The 19,893-nt window shown below is 33.3% G+C and overlaps 1 protein-coding gene across 2 annotated transcripts; it reads left to right on the top strand.

The window, feature by feature from the left end:
• Nucleotides 1-7,309: 7,309 nt before the first annotated feature.
• LOC108334115 (trifunctional UDP-glucose 4,6-dehydratase/UDP-4-keto-6-deoxy-D-glucose 3,5-epimerase/UDP-4-keto-L-rhamnose-reductase RHM1) lies at nt 7,310-11,089 on the top strand. 2 transcript variants are annotated; one of them, XM_017569764.2, is made up of 3 exons: nt 7,310-7,456; nt 8,585-10,156; nt 10,244-11,089. In XM_017569764.2, exons 2-3 carry the CDS (start codon nt 8,594-8,596, stop codon nt 10,688-10,690), a joined length of 2,010 nt encoding a protein of 669 aa, XP_017425253.1. In that variant the 5' UTR covers nt 7,310-7,456; nt 8,585-8,593; the 3' UTR covers nt 10,691-11,089. The 2 variants fall into 2 exon arrangements, with proteins under 2 accessions (XP_017425253.1, XP_017425252.1); XM_017569763.2 differs by having other exon boundaries at nt 7,319-7,456; nt 8,582-10,156.
• Nucleotides 11,090-19,893: the final 8,804 nt, after the last annotated feature.

The raw sequence follows: 19,893 nt of genomic DNA, 5'->3' as shown, positions 1-19,893 counted from the left end.
ATCACTTTTGCTTTGGGAGAAAAGTCATTTTATAATTTACAAATCTACCAATATAGATTACTGGAAGATGTACTCACATTTACTATCCTTTTCAAACGAAATTGTCTAAATAAATTATAAAATTGCTACCAAAATTACTGGAAATCTATTTAATGAAATACTAAACATCAATTCCTGTACTAAAGTATACTTGACCCAACTAAAGCGATCAACAGTTCATCAATTCATTTATATTCAAACATTCATGTTTATCATGGAAATATTTATAATTATAATGCATCATAAAATTAGATGTTCATCCATGATCTATCATTTAAGTAAATCATCACATTTGTAAAAATTTGGAAGATCAAAATTGGACCTTATGTCTGCATTTACACATAAATTTGAGGATGATAAAGGGGTTTTCTAATTAGTTATATTTTTTAAGGGTGGGAATGATCAGCCAAGTATTCAACAAACCATGTAGAAAAAATTGAATGAATGAAATTGCAACTGTCACCAGGTACAAAGAAATGTGTGATGGAAATAAATGAGAACAAGCAATGGTGGACAGGGTTGGTAGGTAGGTTCTAATCTATTTTCACAAATTAATGTCTAGTTTTAGAATTGGCTCATTGATTAGTCACGAATTTTCTGGTTAAAAGCCTTTTATGATGTATTATTTTTAAGGTTTAATTGCTTCCTTTGTCCCCAGTTTGGTTGAATTGTGTCAAATTCATCCTCATTTTTAAAAAAGTTTCATTGTCGTCCTCACGTGGTGTAAAAGTGTCAATTGAATCCAAACATAGAAAAAATTTGTGTCAAAGTAGTCATCTCCGTTAAATACACACTAACGGTGTTAAGTGGCTGATTATTTGGATGATCCAGTGAGAAAGACATGAGACTCTCTATTCTTTCAGCTAGGAACTCCGACGAAGGATCGTCTCCCTGCGCGCATACGGCTGCCCCCACCAAACCGACCACCGCGAAGAGGCCCTCCGCCTGGTCCATGACGTCACCGGCGACCCCAAGCGCCACCAGGATCGCGGCTGGCCGCGGTGTCAAGTCCTCTCTCCTGCCCCCTTTCCGCGCGATAGAGGAGAAACTCCTTCAGTCCGACACCGGCCTCCGCTTGGGCACGTCCAGCCACCGGAGGCAGCGTTCAGGCCCTTCTCACCCTCCGATTCGGCGCGAGTTCTCTTCCTTCTCCATCGAACACCGCCAGTGCCACGAAACGCGGCCAAGGTCGCCGCCAGTTACCGAACCCCGAACACCACCTCTGAGGCAACGAGCGAAACCCTACCGTCGACGAAGCTAGTCACCATCGTTCTCGCCGAAGTTCGTTTCGTCATCGACGCCACCGATGGCGCCTCTCCCTCTCTTTTCTATCCTTTTTATTTACTGGTTGGTTTGGGATTTGGTTCTTGGAATGGTTGATGGATGATCCAGTGAGAAAAATGGGGATGAATTTGACGAATTCTAGAACGGAAAGGGTGGAAATCCGAGAGGGGCTAATCACGGGTGTTGGAGATGAAGGCCCCTGTTGGAGATGAAGGCCCATGAGGTAAGGAAGAAGATGAGGGTGATGAGCAGAGGGGTCAGTGCCACGAAGGGGTGAAGATTGATGATGGTCATTGACACCGTTAGTGTGTATTTAACGGAGATGACTACTTTGACACAAATTTTTTCTATGTTTGGATTCAATTGACACTTTTACACCACGTGAGGACGACAATGAAACTTTTTTAAAAATGAGGATGAATTTGACACAATTCAACCAAACTGGGGACAAAGGAAGCAATTAAACCTATTTTTAATTATGGAAAATAAGGGGTGAGCTTTGTATTAGTATACATTGACTATTTTATGTGTTTCTGGTTGACTTGTTATTATTATGTTGTTTACTTAATTATTGTTTTGAGAATGTTTGACAAATATTGAGTTTATTGGATGATAGTGTGAGTATGATGATGCTTATTTGTGGAATTGGGTTTATGTTTGTGGTACCGGGTGAAGTTCTTGGAAGAGTGGTGGGAGTATCACTAATACTTGCTCGATGAAGCTCTCTAGGAATAGAGTGATGGAGAGTGATTACTGGCTCGATGAAGCTCTCTGAGGATAAAGTGGTGGGGGTTGTATACTTGTCCGGTGAAGCTCCAAAAGGGTGGTGGAAAGTGTATACTTGCCCGGTAAAGCTCTAAGAGAGTGGTGAAAAGTGATATACTTGTCCGGTGAAGCTCTAAGAGAGTGGTGGGAAGTGATGTACTTGCCGGTGAAGCCTTCTACAGAGTCGTGGGAAATGCCGTGGTGTAATGGTGTGGAAAAATGTATCGACCCAGTGAAGCTCTTTAAGAGAGTGGTGAGAGGTGACACTCAACCTTATAGTTGTATGTGAGTAACTCGATGGTGATCCAATATATAGTGAATGATTTCAAACAAATTAGGGTATGAGTTTGTGAATGACCGATGGAGTTTGGGAATGACCGATGGAGTTTGGGTGTGAACTGGTTACTTTGACAAAATAATTGTGTGGTTATATGTTGGTGATTTTGAATTCTAATAGTGAGGTTGTTAATGATTTGATGATTTATGATGTATGTGATGTCATGTGAAGATCTATGTAGGTGTATGAAGATATGTACTATTCGAAAATATTATTCTAAGTAGATGTTTAATACTTATGTATGTTATTATGACTTGTTTCTGTTAGCTCAACCTTGCATGTTGTGGTTGTGGTTTTCACCTACAATGATCATACTTGTATGGGAGTAAATGTTGTTACAGATGTAGCTAAAACGAAGTTGAGCGACGAGATATATGGGAGAACTATGAGATTTTAATTTCAATGCTAATAGTTTTGTAATGAGATTTTATGAACATTTTATAGTATGATACCTATGGGTACATGTAGTATGATACTCACACTCGATCTATTTTTAAGCAGACATTAAATTATTCGTTACCCATTACTTATGGTACCCATTTAAAATATCCATTTACTATCTGCAACATATTTTATCCCAAGATACTAGTAAACATGAGTATTTTTCAATTCCTAGTTAAAACTAGCTTGAGACCCCTAAACCACCTTTGTCCACGCTTGTTGGTTCCTTGTTGACTACAATGGTTATAACACTCCTCAAGTTGGATCTACAACTTCTCAGGTTCCTCTTCTTTGATGGATCTGTAGATATGGTACCTTCAGTTCCACTTGTAATTATTTTCTTATTTCTCTTTGTATTACCATGTTAATGATGTACTATAATTAGGTTCAAAGATGTATAGATAACAAAAATATAACAACTTCTAAGATATTATTTTACCTTTGTGGTTTTCTTCCCTTTTAGTCCCATCAGTAACATTAGCTTCCTCCTTATCCTCAATACCATCAATACCATCCTCATCATCATTTACACCCTTCACTTCCTCTTCTTCACTAACTTCTTCCTTTAACTCTTCATCATTTACCTCTTCTTCCCTAAGATATTTTTCTCCTAATTGTTCTTCCTTTAACTCTTCTTCATTAACACATTCTAGTTCTAATTGTGCTCCCCTTACTTATTCCTCTGTTACCTCTTCTTCTCTTGCCTCTTTACTTTGATTAACAACGAAGTGAGTTACTCAGCTTTACTAGGAATATGCTCATCATATATTTCAACTTCTTGTTGACTAGTCTCTGCATAGTTAATTAGTTGTATTGCATCATTATCCACACTCAATAATTTTAAATTCTTATCCAAGCTTCCTTTTTTTTATTTCTACCAAAGTATAACATCTATGATATATTTGAAGTCTTTTACTATACCAATGCTTCAAAATATGACCATACATAAGGATCAACTCCTCTAATCACATGTTTTTCCCCACCTAGGTAATGTAATCCCCTCTTCTTTACAAACTTTCCCATATGATGAAAATCTACACATAAATCCATTTTAAACCCTACAATTTAAATCAATACACTAGTATAAAAATCGCGTATAACGTCAAATATTTTAGGCTTTTAACGGCGAATTCGTAAATGACGTCATATCAGGAGACGTTAAATTTACGTCGAATTTAAAAAATTCGACGTTAAACTTAACATTGAATTTTGTCAATATTTGACGTTAATCAATTTTTTTAGTTTTTTTGTAATTAATTGTGATCCTTTTTTACAACTATACAATACTTGAAAAGCAAAAAAAAAACAACAAATTTCAATTTTTGGTATTTTATAAAGCATGAATTATGAACGTGTAGTGTAGTATCAAGAATAAATAATAATAACCAACAACAAACAAGTTCAATCAAACAACAACAACAAACAAGTTCAACTAAACAACAACAACAAACAAGTTCAACAAAAAAAAAATAACAAACAAGTTCAACAAATAAGTTCTTCAAAACGAAAATGAAAACGAAAACTAACCTTCAAAAAGTGAGTTCGTCGGAATAAAGTTTCATCACAGTGAAAGAGAAAGTAGAATACGCCTATGAAGGACAAGAGCACAAAAATAATCAGTTAAAACAAACAAAAATCATACCTAAAGTAATTAATTAATATGCATTTGTATCAAATAAAAAAAATATTACATGTGATACTCGTCAAACTTTGTTCGAGAAAAGTTTGAGAAGAGATAAAGTTCAACTTTGCTGGTCAAACTTTCCCTTCTTTATTCAACTATCCTTCAAGGTTCCATTTCTATGCAATTGAAGTTGAATTCCAAAACATATATTTTTTAACATAGGATTTCCAATAAAAATCAATAGAATGAAAATTTCAATTCCTTAAATGGTGAAGTTCTCTTTTATTCTTCAATTCACACGTGTAAACGGAACATGTAACAACAAAAGGGTGATGTGACACACTTTTTGTCCCGTAAGAAAAAGTTAACATCGTTAGACATTAAAAATTGAATTCAAATATGTTTGTAATAATATCAAATTTTGAAAGAACAATTAAAATTAAAATTGTGTTATAGTTTAGAATCCAAAAATATTGTTAATCCTTTTTAAATATTAGTATTTTGATGGAATATGTTTTAGTATCTAATTATAATGTTTTCCTTTATATATATTTTTAAGTCAAAAATTATTTCAAGCTTACATTTATAGACACAAATTAGGGAAGAATATTTAGAAGATAATAAAAATATATAATTTTTATTTTATTTTAATATATAAATATTTGTATATGTATAGATTTTGTATTGTAATATTTATTAATATAAGCTTTGTACAAACACTTTCATATTAATATGGTTAATAGTTTAAGTGTTAGAGTGTTACGTGTACTTTTATATAGCTGTTAGTGTTGCTATATTAGAAGTTATGAATAATTTTAATGTATAATCACGTGTTATTATTCAGATGAAGCAAGCAATTATATACCTAGCATATATAAAATTCCAGCGAACATGTTACAAAAACTATGCATATATAATATTTCTTAGATATAAAAATATTGTATAAAGTATGACATATTGAATATTAGTATACTATGATAAGAATATTGTTGTAGAAGTTATTATTATAAAATTATTACCTAAAAATATAAGTTTATATATATATATATATATATATATATATATATATATTGAAAACCATATATTTTATTTTCTTTTATTTCAATACATATATCAGATGTTAGTCAAAGGGAAAACAGTCATTTCTAAAGATTAACCAGAATTTGAAAAATAAAAGACTCATTATATAATATAGGCAAATCAAAATCAGTTCTGACGGAAGGAATTCTCCAAGTTATCTTTCGTATGACTAATTTTTCCATGTATGTGAATTGCGTAATTAGATTTAAAATTAAAGCTACAATTTGATTAGAATCTCATCCAATTAGGAAATTAATAGTTAATTAATTACCAACACGTATATAACAAACCACAAATGTATTGAGGTGTAAATTATTAAGTTTCTCATAAATACTGATGTTTCTTATTTTATGTTTTGTTATTTTAAAAACATTAAAATCATCCCAACTAAAAGTAATTGAGACTTCATACATATAAAATAAACAATAGAAGTAAATGGAGTGATTTAAGTAATGAATGAAATGGACATTTCCACACGTTTAAAATTTGTTATTTCGACAATTAGTAATAATTTCAATGTATTATATTTTTACAAATAAATATTCATTAATATGATATTATAAGTTGATTATAATATATTAATTAAGGATAAAACATGTTTTCACATTTACGTATATAAGGAGAAAACGGAAGGAGCATACTATATTATGTGTACATTTTTTAAAAGAAAGATTTACGATAAATCTAAAGTCTAATAGTGCGTATATATAATTTAATATAATAAATCGTTGAAATTTATGAGAAACTAATATTCTAATTAAACATAAAAGAAATTTTTTATATATAAATACTCAATTATAATTTTAAACCGTGTCTGTTGGTGGTCTCTACATGTCTACCGGTCACACCTCTTCAATCTACATCAAATTAAAAATTACTAATGTTATAATTTAATAATAATAATAATTTTAAACATATTATAAAAATTATTAAATGAACTTTATGACATCTTCAAAAGTATATGTTCAATTTACTGGTGCGGTGATTTAAAAATAATTATTTTCACAATTAAATTGAAAGAGAATAAAATATTAGACGAGGAATGGATCTTTCAAATATATATATATATATATATATATATATATATATATATATATATATATATATATATATTGAAAATCTTAATTTCTTAGATGATATAATAGGTGGTAAATGTAAAACCTTCGTAAACAATCAATATAATTTTCTTCTTAATTATTTAGTGGAAACAATTTTTTTTAGTAAAACTAACATATACTATTAGATTTGGAATATATTTAAAAATTAAAATTATAATACATTATTTAATTTGTACAAGGTGTTATATACATATAATCTAAAATTTTATATTCCATTAATTAGATAATTAAAAAGGAATGAGATAATTGTGAAAGATTCTTTTAATAATTATAAATTTTTGTGAAATATACTTAATTTTAGAGATTATTGAGAGAGTATGGACAACCAGAATGTGATATCACATTGGTGAAATTTCTTTTAAAAGAAAGAAATGATGAGAAAACAAAAGACAAATGTCATAAATTATATATATCATATATATGAGATGCAATCAATCTACAAACAGCAAGGCTTCATAAGACAAATGTCATAAATCAAATGGAATTTAGTTTAATTCATGCAATTAAAAATAAAATGGGAGATGGGGCCCGCGTAAATAAACCAATCAGAGAGGGCATTTTGGTCATTCTATATGATCCTCTGGCTCCCCTTAACTATCTCAAACTCGTTGTTGATCATATTTTCATACAGAGTGTGTGTATATATACATTCAAAGTGTGTAGAGTCCAAATCTAAATCTGGGAACTACCATTTTCCATCCTTCTCTTTCTGAAGAATTTTTTCTTGCCTTCGTCTTTTCTCCTTTTTCGCTTCACGGTCTACAATTCGTAAGTTGTTCTTCTCATTACTCTGTTTTCCCCTGTTTCTCTCTCTATTTCTGTATCATCTGGGTGCCGCTGGCTCCATTTGGTGTTTCTGAATTTTGCTGCCTAAAGATTTGATATTTGGGCTAATGCATGATTTTTTGTGTTCTGGGTGATGCTCTTTTTGTTGGATCTGTGATAATTATGAGGGTATTTTTGTTTGGTGATTCTCTTCAGTCTTGATCCACGTGATCGTTTCGGTTTAATGTTGTGAAATAGTCAGATCTGTGCTGGATTTGTTTTTCTGAGCAATGGTAATTGGTTTTGTGAAGATTTCATTGCAGTTCGTACTGTTTGAGCGGAATCTGAGTCATATTTTGTTTATTAATCTCTGTTTTTCTTTTTTACATTGTTTATTTGTTTATTCATTTATTAACTATTTCATTGTTCGTTTTTTCCTGAAAGTTGGTAGCAGAATTATTATTATATAATAACGATAACAATTTCCTTGTCTGTTTTGTTTTTGTACTTTTCATCTGATAGAAACCGGATCAAGAATATATGTTCACATAATCCCTTGGCTGTTTTGTTTTACTCTTTCCATTGGATTTGTGTGAGCTTTGCTGCTATACCCGCTAGATCATTTCATTTACCATCAAATGGACGCTATCCTCATGGTATATTTAACCCTGCACACAGGGCAGGGAGGTTTCAAACTATCACCTCCTGCAATGCTGAAAATGACCATAACAGCTGTTGTAGTTTGTTGATTTCCTCGTGTTAGAGCTTATGCTAAAGTGGCTTACCTTTAATGTGGCTGTCTAACATAACCTTATGCAAAATTGGGGTTCTGATTGCAAATCCGATATGGAGTTTCACCTTAATAGAATGAAATCACCTTTAATGGGACTCTTTATCATACATATTTACACAGGGAAACCCCAATTCTGATGGGATAATACTAGAAAGAAAGAGAACCTATGGTACTGTGTGTAGGTTTTTACCCATTTTGTACTTGGGATAAGTTAGGCAACCCTTTACTTAATGTGTGATTTAATACAAAATGGATATTTTGTTCTTTTTTTGTTTATTATTTGGTGATTGTGATTCTGATACGTTTTTTGTGATTTTACCTTATTTTTATTGTAGAAGTTGGTTGACATGGCTACGCATACACCAAAAAATATCCTCATTACTGGAGCTGCTGGGTTCATTGCATCTCATGTTGCCAACCGGCTTATCAGGAGTTATCCTCAGTACAAAATTGTTGTTCTTGACAAGCTTGATTACTGTTCAAATCTGAAGAACCTCACTCCTTCAAAATCATCTCCCAACTTCAAGTTTGTGAAGGGAGATATTGGAAGTGCTGATCTTGTCAACTACCTACTGATTACCGAGTCCATTGACACAATAATGCACTTTGCTGCTCAAACCCATGTTGACAACTCGTTTGGCAACAGCTTTGAGTTCACCAAGAACAACATATATGGCACTCATGTCCTTTTAGAAGCCTGCAAGGTAACTGGCCAGATAAAGAGGTTCATCCATGTGAGCACTGATGAGGTCTATGGAGAGACAGATGAGGATGCTGTTGTTGGAAACCACGAGGCTTCTCAATTACTTCCCACAAATCCTTACTCTGCAACAAAAGCTGGGGCGGAAATGCTTGTCATGGCATATGGCAGGTCATATGGGTTACCTGTTATCACAACACGTGGGAACAATGTTTATGGGCCAAATCAGTTTCCTGAGAAGTTAATTCCAAAGTTCATTCTCCTGGCCATGCAAGGCAAGCCTCTTCCAATCCATGGGGATGGTTCTAATGTAAGGAGTTATTTATATTGTGAAGATGTTGCAGAGGCTTTTGAACTTATCCTTCACAAGGGAGAGGTTGGGCATGTTTACAATATTGGTACTAAGAAGGAGAGGAGAGTTATTGATGTTGCAAAAGATATATGCAGGCTTTTTAAGATGGACTCAGAGACTAGTATAAAATTTGTGGAGAACAGACCATTTAATGACCAGAGATACTTTCTTGATGATGAAAAGCTGAAGGTCTTGGGTTGGTCTGAGAGGACAACTTGGGAAGAGGGCTTGAAGAAAACCATGGATTGGTATATCAACAATCCTGATTGGTGGGGTGATGTCAGTGGTGCATTGCTTCCTCATCCAAGGATGCTGATGATGCCTGGTGGATTGGAGAGACACTTTGATGGATCTGATGAAGAGAAACCTGCATCATATGTCTCAACTAATACTCGAATGGTGGTTCCAACATCCAAGAATGTTAGCTCTTCTCAGAAGCCTCCTCTGAAGTTCTTGATCTATGGAAGAACAGGTTGGATTGGGGGTTTGCTGGGGAAATTGTGTGAAAAACAAGGGATTTCCTATGAATATGGAAGAGGGCGCCTAGAGGATCGTCAATCACTTGTGGCTGATATTCAGAATCTGAAGCCTACTCACATTTTTAATGCTGCAGGAGTGACTGGCAGACCCAATGTTGATTGGTGTGAATCCCATAAAACAGAAACCATCCGCACCAACGTTGCTGGGACTTTAACGTTGGCTGATGTCAGCAAAGAGCATGGAATCTTGATGATAAATTATGCTACTGGATGCATATTTGAGTACGATGAAGCTCATCCAGAGGGTTCTGGCATTGGCTTTAAGGAGGAAGACAAACCCAATTTCATTGGTTCTTTCTATTCCAAAACCAAGGCTATGGTAAGCTCACTTATGTTATTGTCTCCTCATTCCCTTTCGGTTATTCTTACGATTATGTGTTATAATTTGGATGTGAATATTTCTCAGGTTGAAGAGCTCTTGAAGGAATATGACAATGTGTGCACCCTCAGGGTTCGCATGCCAATTTCATCCGACTTGAGTAATCCACGTAACTTCATCACCAAGATTTCTCGTTATAACAAAGTCGTCAACATTCCAAACAGCATGACCGTTTTGGATGAACTTCTGCCCATTTCGATTGAGATGGCGAAGCGAAACTTGAGGGGCATCTGGAACTTCACAAATCCTGGGGCAGTGAGCCACAACGAGATTCTTGAGATGTACAGGGATTACATTGATCCAAGCTTCAAGTGGGTCAACTTCAACCTTGAAGAGCAAGCCAAGGTGATCGTAGCTCCACGGAGCAACAATGAGATGGATGGAACCAAATTGAAGAAAGAGTTCCCTGAGCTTCTTTCCATCAAGGAATCGCTGATCAAGTATGTCTTTGTGCCAAACAAGAAAACTGCTTAAAAACATTAAGCAGTTTCACGATATAGACATTACAGGTTATGCATTTTTGTAGCGGGCTACATAGATCACTCATTATTTCATTGTTATGTCATTGGGTTTTGATAAAAACCATACCGCAAAACTAGCCGATGTAGTTTTTGTTGTTTAGCTATAAGTGGTTCCAGTTTCAGCATATAGTTGCATCACGTTATTTCGTTTAGAAGGTGGCAAGTATTATAATTGTGCCAGATGTGGTTTCTAAGTTTTATTCTAGTTTGTAGGGTCTCTGTTAAGAGCAGCTTTAGATAATATAGGGGTTTTGGTACCTAAAAGCTTATTCGTGCAACTTTTGCATCTGGAAAACATGTATTCTTTTATTGCTCATATATTATATCGTTCTTCTGGGGTTTTATGCTTGTATGTCATTTGCATTGGACATTTTGCAGTGAAATGGATGTTTCTGAGAGTAAAAACATTGTGTCGTATAACTATTAAAGACATGGAAAATACCAAATAGGTACAGAAAATGTTTGGAATGGGAATGAACCTGAGTAAATGTTACATGGTTATGGGAAATGGTCTAATTGAGTTAGACTTATTTTTTAAAAAAATAAGTTGTGAGAAAATAATAATAATAAAAAAAATAGAAAGATCATCTTCTAAAGTCAATGCTCTACAAGGGTTTTATTTTCATTCTATTTTGGTTATCAGATACTTAGTTTGACTTGTATTTCTTAACTAAGTATAGAGATTAAATTTTGACTTTGACTTGTTTATCTTAGTGAAGTTTAGAAATTAAATTTTGACGATAGTGAAGATCTTCGATGCGTTAGTTTTTACTTTCAATGATGGTTAATTTTTTATGTAAATTAATTTTAACGGTAATCAAATTAACTGTAATACAAATTATTAAAGTAAACGGTAGGTGAAAATTGTCACCAGAGCTTCATTCTAGTTTATTAGGCTGGTGTCACGTTGATTTGAACTTAGTTTGTTCCTATTGATAAAAAAATACGAAGCAAATTAACAAAATCATTTGTGTGTGAATACTATTATAAGAGATAACTATAATAATTAATTTAATGATAGTAATTGAAGTATGATACAAATTAATTATGATATTGTTTAAAAAGTATTATTTGTATAATAATTGATTTGATTACTACTATAAAAAGCAACTATAATAATTAATGTTCACAAGAATCTAAAGTGTAACTTTTATTATAATTCATACGATAATTATAAAAAAGCAGTTTATGTCATAATCGATTCAATTTCTATTAGAAAATTAATTTGTTTCATAATTTGGATCACAATTAATTTAATTTCAATTAGAAAGATATCATATATCTATCGTGAAAAATGAGTTATTAACATAAACAATTTGATTATCAACTAAACATTGCTATACAAAATTCATTTTAACATAAAATATTTTTTGGTAATAATGTTTGATTGATAAAAAAAGTAATAACTACTATAAAATATTAAATAAAATTAAAAGAAAAGGAAGAACTTTCAGTGTTAGAAAAAGGAATAATAAGTTGAAGAAATACATTCTAAGACAAATAATTTTATAAATAATTACTGTCAGAATGTTTTCACATATCTAAATATTTTATAAATGTATTCATAATGTATCATATAATTGTTTGATTAGCCACAGATCAATTTTAGTCTAGGTGGTTAATCGACGAGTGTCAGATCCCATTAAAACACACTCAAAATCCCAAGTAGTGGAATCCATGTGTCAAGGAGAGAGTGAGTGTTTCAGTCAGTGGAAAACAGGTGGCTGCAGGAGAGTGGTCGTTCGGTTTTGGGTGACGGCAGTATTTAATGCCAAATTTCAAGTGTCGTGTCACTTCTCTGCATGCCTTCCTTCTTCTCCAAACTGCTGAAACCATTTTCTCCTCCTTCTCTCTAAAATCTCCACCTTCTCTCTAAGAAAATCTCACTTTTTCTTCTTCCGGTCACTTCTCAGGCATTGTTTGAACACTCCCGTCGTCAAGAGCTTTTGTTTAAACCGTTCGGTTTGTGGTTCTAAGCCGATAAGTTCCCTTCTCTTTAGCACGTTCGTTTATTCTCGCGTGCAAACTTCTATTTCTGGTCGCCTGAGTGAATCGTATAATTCTGAGTGTTTCTGGTTTCTGTTTGGTTCAGTATTCCTAAAAACGTAACTGTCGAACGTTAAGTCTTTGGTAGTGGGGAGCTCTATTCTGCATCGTTGAGCGTTCGGTTACGTATAGAGGTAAGGAAAGCTTATATAATTTGATTAAATTCTTGTTTTGAACGTTGGTATGTTTGCATGATACGTTGTTTGATTATTTGATGAGTATGAAATATGCGTGTACTGCTTGTTTGGATGTGTGGATGGATGACTGATATACGTTGTGAACTGAGTTGAGATAGGGCTTGATATTCAAACTGTAGTACTCTGAGTAAAGGTGATAGTATGGTCGAGCGTCATTAGTGAGCGTTCGGTTCTTCTTGGTAGTGCTTGGTCTTAACTGATTTCTCATGCTCTAGGGATGATGTCTAAGAGTCTTTCTGTAATAATATATAGGATTAGGTAAACTGTGACCGAGAGTTCGTATTAACCGTTCAGTTTTCCTTTGAGCGTCCGTCTATATTAAGTTCTGCTTCTAGAAAGGAATTCGTTAAATGAAGATCGTTTTATAATATTAGCTATATGTAAATGAGTGTTCGACATAAGTGTAGTCCTTCTTTAGGTTTCCTAAACAGTTGAGTTAACATATTTTATACTACTTAAAGTCGTAGACGTTATCGTTATTTTTCATTAAAAATAGGTGTGGCGCAATTTATATATATATATATATATATATATATATATATATATATATATATATATATATATATATATATATATATATATATATATATATATATTCATTCGTTTTACGTAAGTTTGTTAGTGCTCGGTCTTGGACCAAGCGTTCGATCTCAGTAGCGCTCGTTCCTGATAAGTACTTGGTCTGGGACCAACGCTCGTCCAATAGCGTTCGGTTTCTACAGGGCTCGGTCTTAAACCAAATGTTGGGTCTCGTTTCTAGTAATCTATTATTACCATTTTAGAATAAGAGTTTTCAGCCAAAATCGATAGTGTTCATTATTTCAAAATTTCTTATCAGTATTAATATTGGGTGTCAAACAATGTTGGTCTTTAAAAGGTGTTCGGCCTAGAGTCTTAATACTAGGCCTAGGCTTCGTGGCGTCCAGTTTGAACTCTTAGGGGTCTATTGATGGAAGTGGATAGGGAATGCTCAGTCATGTTAATTTTTAAGAAGTGTTATTTCCAGTCTGACTTATGCTATGATGAGAAAGTGTGATCTTATTTCAGTTGAATGTATTAATGATGAAGTATAAGAGAATTTGAAATGTGATGTGAATGAAATAGTTTGATTATGAACGAGTATTCCAGGTAGGAATATTTCAGAAAGTGGTTATTGATTTGTAAAGTATGAATGTGGACAAAGCTTAGTGGGCGTTTATCCTGATATTCCATGATTACTCATTCTCACGTAGAGAGGAGTAAGTCATGTGTGGGAATGAAAGGAGGTCCTAGTCCATAAGGTTAACTTGGACGGAACGGATCAACCTCGGGTGACAGCTGTTGAGGGTATCCTAGTTACTACATCACCTGGGTGCACGAACGTCGTAGCTACACAGGATTCATACAGTCCGGACAGTCAGAGTCAAGTGGTCGTTCTTTGCATGCCATGGTGTATGAATTAGGATGTGATTATTGTTGATTGAATCATGAACGTTGTATATTGTTATTGCATTAATTAAATTACGTAAGCTTACCCTGTTTATCATTTTTGTTTGTGTTGTGCGTCCTGTTGTTGTCCTGTTGCAATGATCATCTGTGTGGATGTGAGCAGAAGGAGAAGAGCTGCTGGAAGAAGTATTGGAAGACGCAGCGGAAGTGAAGGCCGAACCTTAGGGACGTTCGGTCTGTTGTTAGCTTTATCTTTTGTAAGACCGTTCGGTATAAGTTATTTTGTACACCGCTCGGTCTAGTGGTAGCTAGCTTACGGTTTTAAATTCGCTACTGTTATGTAAGGTCGTTCGACCGTAATCGTATCTAGCTAAGTGTTGAACTGATCTGTAGTATTGTTAACATGTGATTATTCTCGTATATGGTTCTACACTGTATTTTTGGGATGTTACAATGAGTCTAGACAGTCATCATACAGACCGATTAGTCATGAACTAATTTAGACCGACTGATCCCCAAACAGACCAGTCGATTGTGTATCAGTCAAGAGTGTAAGACACTAAGCCCAAAGATTAGAATATTCACTACAGTATTTGATGAAATTTCCTCTCTAAAGAACAGTCGTTTAGTATAGGAAGCTCTTATATTTAAAACAAAAAAGCAACTACAGGTTTTTATAAGAGAAACGTCAAGAGAGAATAAAACAGTAATGTACAAATATTTTTATATTGATTCACTCTAACTGAACTACGTCCAGTCTCCTTTAACCTTAAAGGGTTTCACTACAATCTTCAACAAGATTACAATTGAGTATTTTCAGAACTTATGGTATCCCCTGATACGTTGCTTAATTGAGTTTCACTCACTCCAGATTGTACAGTATTCTTCATCACTCATGGTATCCCTAGTTAGCAAATAACTCCTGTTACTCTAGACTAGTTGAGTGTCACCCACTCCTGATTTCCACTAGACGAGCTTGTCTTGTCCTAACACCAACCTCTCAACATTCCAAACCGATGAAGCCTTCTTCCAAATCTCCTGACCATCATCGTCATCTCGTCCGATCACCGGAACAAGATGAATATGATAATCCAACATACCTTCTTACTTATGTAATCAGAACTTACCTGCCTTACGCACAAGGTTCTTCCACCTAACCTATATCCTTCACAGTTGAACCCTTCCTTACCTCAACACCACTACCTCTCTTTCATCCTTCCTTCTTTGGCTCCATTTGAATTTTCCTCTTCTTTTTTCAACCGCTCTATCCATCTCCTTTCCCTTATGTGTGATGGAGTACTCCCTTTTGAGCCTTCTGCTTCACCTTATTCATGCCTTTCCTTCCATCCCCATGTCGTCCTATCCCTTCATGACCCTCTTCATCTCCCTTCACTTCCACCATCATCGGTCTATGATGTCCTTTCTCTCATTCCCTTTTGATGTTTATCAAATAAAGGGGAGAATAGAGAAAGAAAATAGACGCGTCAACATCTAGGAGTATGTACTCATGGAGAGTACACTAGAAGTTTGGATAACACAAAACGAGGGAAGTCTCCAGATTCTTAGAAGTCTATATTTACATTCATGTAATATGTTTTTATGTTTAAATGTGAAAGTTGTTGCTTTTTGTTTATTGTATTTGCTCTATTGTTTAATTCATGTCTTAGTCTATACTTTTTGTCACTCGTTATATTAAATATTGTCTTATACATCTCGATTGTGTCCACTTACCCGCATGCAAAAGATAAAAACAATAAAAGAAGTAAAACACAACGAATCAAAACACATAAAACACAAGTCTCTGCATAGAACTAGGAAAGATTATATATCATTTAGATGTCTATTTGTGAAACATAAAAAAGGAGGAGATTGTTAAGAAAAAATTGTCTATGTGCTTAAACGCTCTCATGTTTTGAAGTTTAACCAAATAACATTAAACGAAATAATAATATGAAAATAACATAGGAAGAAAACATATGACCTGGGACCAAAATCCCTAACACAAAAAACCTTAGGAAAACACTTAGGCTTTTAGGAAAATGAAAAACAACTAAGTCAAAACACACAGACGCAATGCTAAACGACTATTAAGTCAAAAGCGTGTAAGAGAGTTGAAGCTAAACGTGTAAAGCCTATCACACCCAAAGGGTATTCAGTTTAACTCTTGGAAAAATGAAACAATGTCAAGACAACGTTGTTGATAAAAACATTCTAAAAGACTAAAAATTAAAACACAAAGAAAATCATAACATGTTAAAAGCTATTGCTATAAAAAGACAAAATAACAAAAAGCTTTTATATCAGTCTAAATGATACCATGAGCTAAACTATTACTTCATTCAAACGATGAAGAATTTACTCAACGCTTGGTATCTTTAGAAGAAAAGCTTAATTATTAAACACTACCTCAATGGTAGGAAATCAGAAAGCACTTTGTTGTTCTAAGCAAACATTAAATGACATTAAATGCTCAACGTTGAAAAACAACAAAAGTGTTAAGAGAAACGACATATTTGTCGCATGCATAATCTACTCTATTGTTTGTAGATGAGCTACTCTACACGCATCCACAAGCTTCAAAATAAAATATCAGAATTGGACGTTAGAGACAAAACTGATATGCACAAAATGTTCTTCACTTGAAACAGTGTCTAAAAGAAAGTACAACCTACTTCAAGCAAAGTACTGAAAAATCATGGCTTCTGTGACAAGTTGACTTTAACTAATGGCTACTTTACATAAAGAAAGAGTGGACACTAGAATCAAGACCAAGAGCTCAGTCTAACGGAAACTTATCCAAAAAGCCTTTAAATAGAAGATCTTTCTATGTAAAAAAAGAAAAAGAAAAGGATAACATACAACGAAACATTCATTCTTTGAGAAGCATTCAAAAGAAAAACACATAAAGAGCTCATGAAAAAGAAAATATCTGAGCAGAAAAAGAGAAGAAGAGAAAAGAAGAAAGGAAATACTCTCGAGCTTCATTGTAATATTGTTTATTGATTGTAAGAAAGAGAGAAAACGAAAAGAGAGAAACATTTGCAAGTGTTTAGACTGTATTGTATTGTAATCACATCCGCTCTGTGAGAGTAATTGTCTAAACGACTTGTAAGCAATCTTTGATGGCAATTTTGAAGAGAATTAAAACACTTGTTGAAATCAGTTGAGTTAAGAAAATCTAGGCATGATTGCTTAGTACCAGAAGTGGTGCGAATACTCATCAAGTCTAGGGTAACAAGAGGTTATTCGTTGACTGAGGAGACCAAGAGTGATGAGAATAGTCATCCAGTCTAGGATAATAGGAGGTTATTCGCTAACTGAGAAGACAAAGAGTGATGCGAATACTCAGTTGTAATCTTGGTGAAGATTATAGTGGAACCCTTTGCGGATGAGACTGAACGTAGCTTAGTTAGAGTGAACTAATATAAAAATATATGTGCAATTATCTCTTCTCTTGTCTAAACGTTTCTTTTATAAAACCTGCAGTTATGTTTTATTTCTAAATACAAGAACGTTCCAAGCTAAACGATTATTCTTTAACATAAGAATTTTTACAAACTCTGTAGTGTACATTCTGAATAACATGTCAAACATAATTATATATTATACTCATTCATTAGGTCGAACATCTTAGCATTTATAAGAAAAAATTAAAACTCGACAACATGCTATATCAAAAGGGTTACGAAAATAAATTTTTTTCATTAACACTATTCAACCCCCCCTTCTAGTGTATTTCAAGTACTTCAAATGAAGTGAAAAAATTAGGGACTGAGACCTACTAGGTCTTCCTAGAATTCTCATAATAAGTTTTCAATATAATTCCAATTTTGTCATAACATCCATCATATTATGATAGGTGATTTATTAACAATCATAGTAAAGAACTACTATCATAAGTCTTTCTATACTTGTCATAATAGGTTTTAAACATAATTTTAATTTTGGAATAGTATCTAGTTATTACAAAAATATCACTGTTCAACCTATTATGACAGGTGAATTTCACCTCTCATAATAAGTCATTATAAAAATCATTTTTTTCTACTAGTGATGACTTATTCGGTTGAGATAAGATAACCTTTTTCTAAATTGTAGTAAAGTATAGGACTTAACAAGGTTCACTCTTTTGTAGGACTGTGATTCTGCTTCTTAAAAAAAGTAGTTTGCATGGAGACTTTTTAAGAGATATTTGATGTTGAAACTTCAATTAGAGAACCACTTGTAAGAAACAAAGTTGCCAACATTCTTGCAAAACATAGGATAAACATTTATAAGTATTAAATGTATATCATGCTTTAGATTTTGTGTACTTATCGTTTGTCCAAGAAAAAGCTTATCACATGAAAGTATATAAGTAAAAAAGGTGTGTGTTTATTTGGTTAGATGAATCACTTACATTTGTTGATATCTGATGCTTATAAAATTGTTTTACGTAACACCAAAATCATCAAATCGTTTGAGATTAATTGTACCAAAAGCTATTTCTTAAAACGTTTACTTTAAAGTTTTATAAGAGACACCATAGTGTAAAAATACCTTTACATTCACTCAACCTTTATGTGCTTTAGTTAGCTTTGTGTTTTTACTCTGAAAAATCCTTTACTTACTATTCAAATTCATCTATGGCTTCTTCCTATACTCCATCCAAATCTTTCACTACTATTTACATTGAGACTCATTATTTCTAATGAGCTTTGATGTCAATGGTCATGAATATGTTCTAGAATTAGGTTCGGACAAAGAGTTTAAAAAGATAGCCTCAAGTCCCACTCAACAATTGTTGAATTGAAAATCAAACTAGTGACCTTGACACTAATATCAATTGTTGTATTGAATGTTTACAGTTGGATCAAAAGCTATGAATTATAATTAAGGCACAACTCTTTCTAGTTAAGAATGAAACAACTTAAAGACTACAATTTGATTGTGACTTGGTATAAATGTTTAAACCCTTTAAAAAGAGAAATGAAAAATACTCAAATAAAAGGGAAGGGATAGAAAGTTGACTAGATACATTACAAGACAAATAATTCTATAGATATCATTTTGTTGGAAACTTTTTTTAGAAAAGAATGTTTTACAAATATATTCCAGGTTTCCAAAATGTTGCTTACACATGCTGTTTACGATGTAAAAGATGAAAGTTAACATTTCATGCCTAAAAATTTAGAATTCATGAATGTTTATTATCATAAATCCCTGAGAAACGTTATCTTTTGAATTACATCCTCTCAGTGACTGCTTCCTCAATATTTACATTTAATTCATCAAAATGATTTTACTCAAGAAAATTAGATATTCTTTGAGTATACTTTGAAGTAAGCTTAAATTCGTCTAAAATTAATTTTCCTCCAGTAGTAGGATATTTTCGAATATACATTTTGAGGTAGTTATCCTCGATTCATATGTCCCAATTTTACTATTTTCTTGAGATGCCTAGTGTCTTTTACACCTCAATTTCATGATTTATACTTTATACTTT

Source organism: Vigna angularis, chromosome 11 (assembly GCF_016808095.1).
Source record: "Vigna angularis cultivar LongXiaoDou No.4 chromosome 11, ASM1680809v1, whole genome shotgun sequence".
NCBI classification, from domain to species: Eukaryota; Viridiplantae; Streptophyta; class Magnoliopsida; order Fabales; family Fabaceae; genus Vigna; species Vigna angularis.
This window is presented reverse-complemented; position numbering and strand designations above follow the sequence as displayed.

Coding starts and splice junctions, on each gene's coding strand:
- LOC108334115 (XM_017569764.2), top strand. CDS start 8,594: ATGGCTACGCATACACCAAAAAATATCCTCATTACTGGAGCTGCTGGG. Junction 10,157..10,243: donor ATTCCAAAACCAAGGCTATG/GTAAGCTCACTT, acceptor AATATTTCTCAG/GTTGAAGAGCTCTTGAAGGA.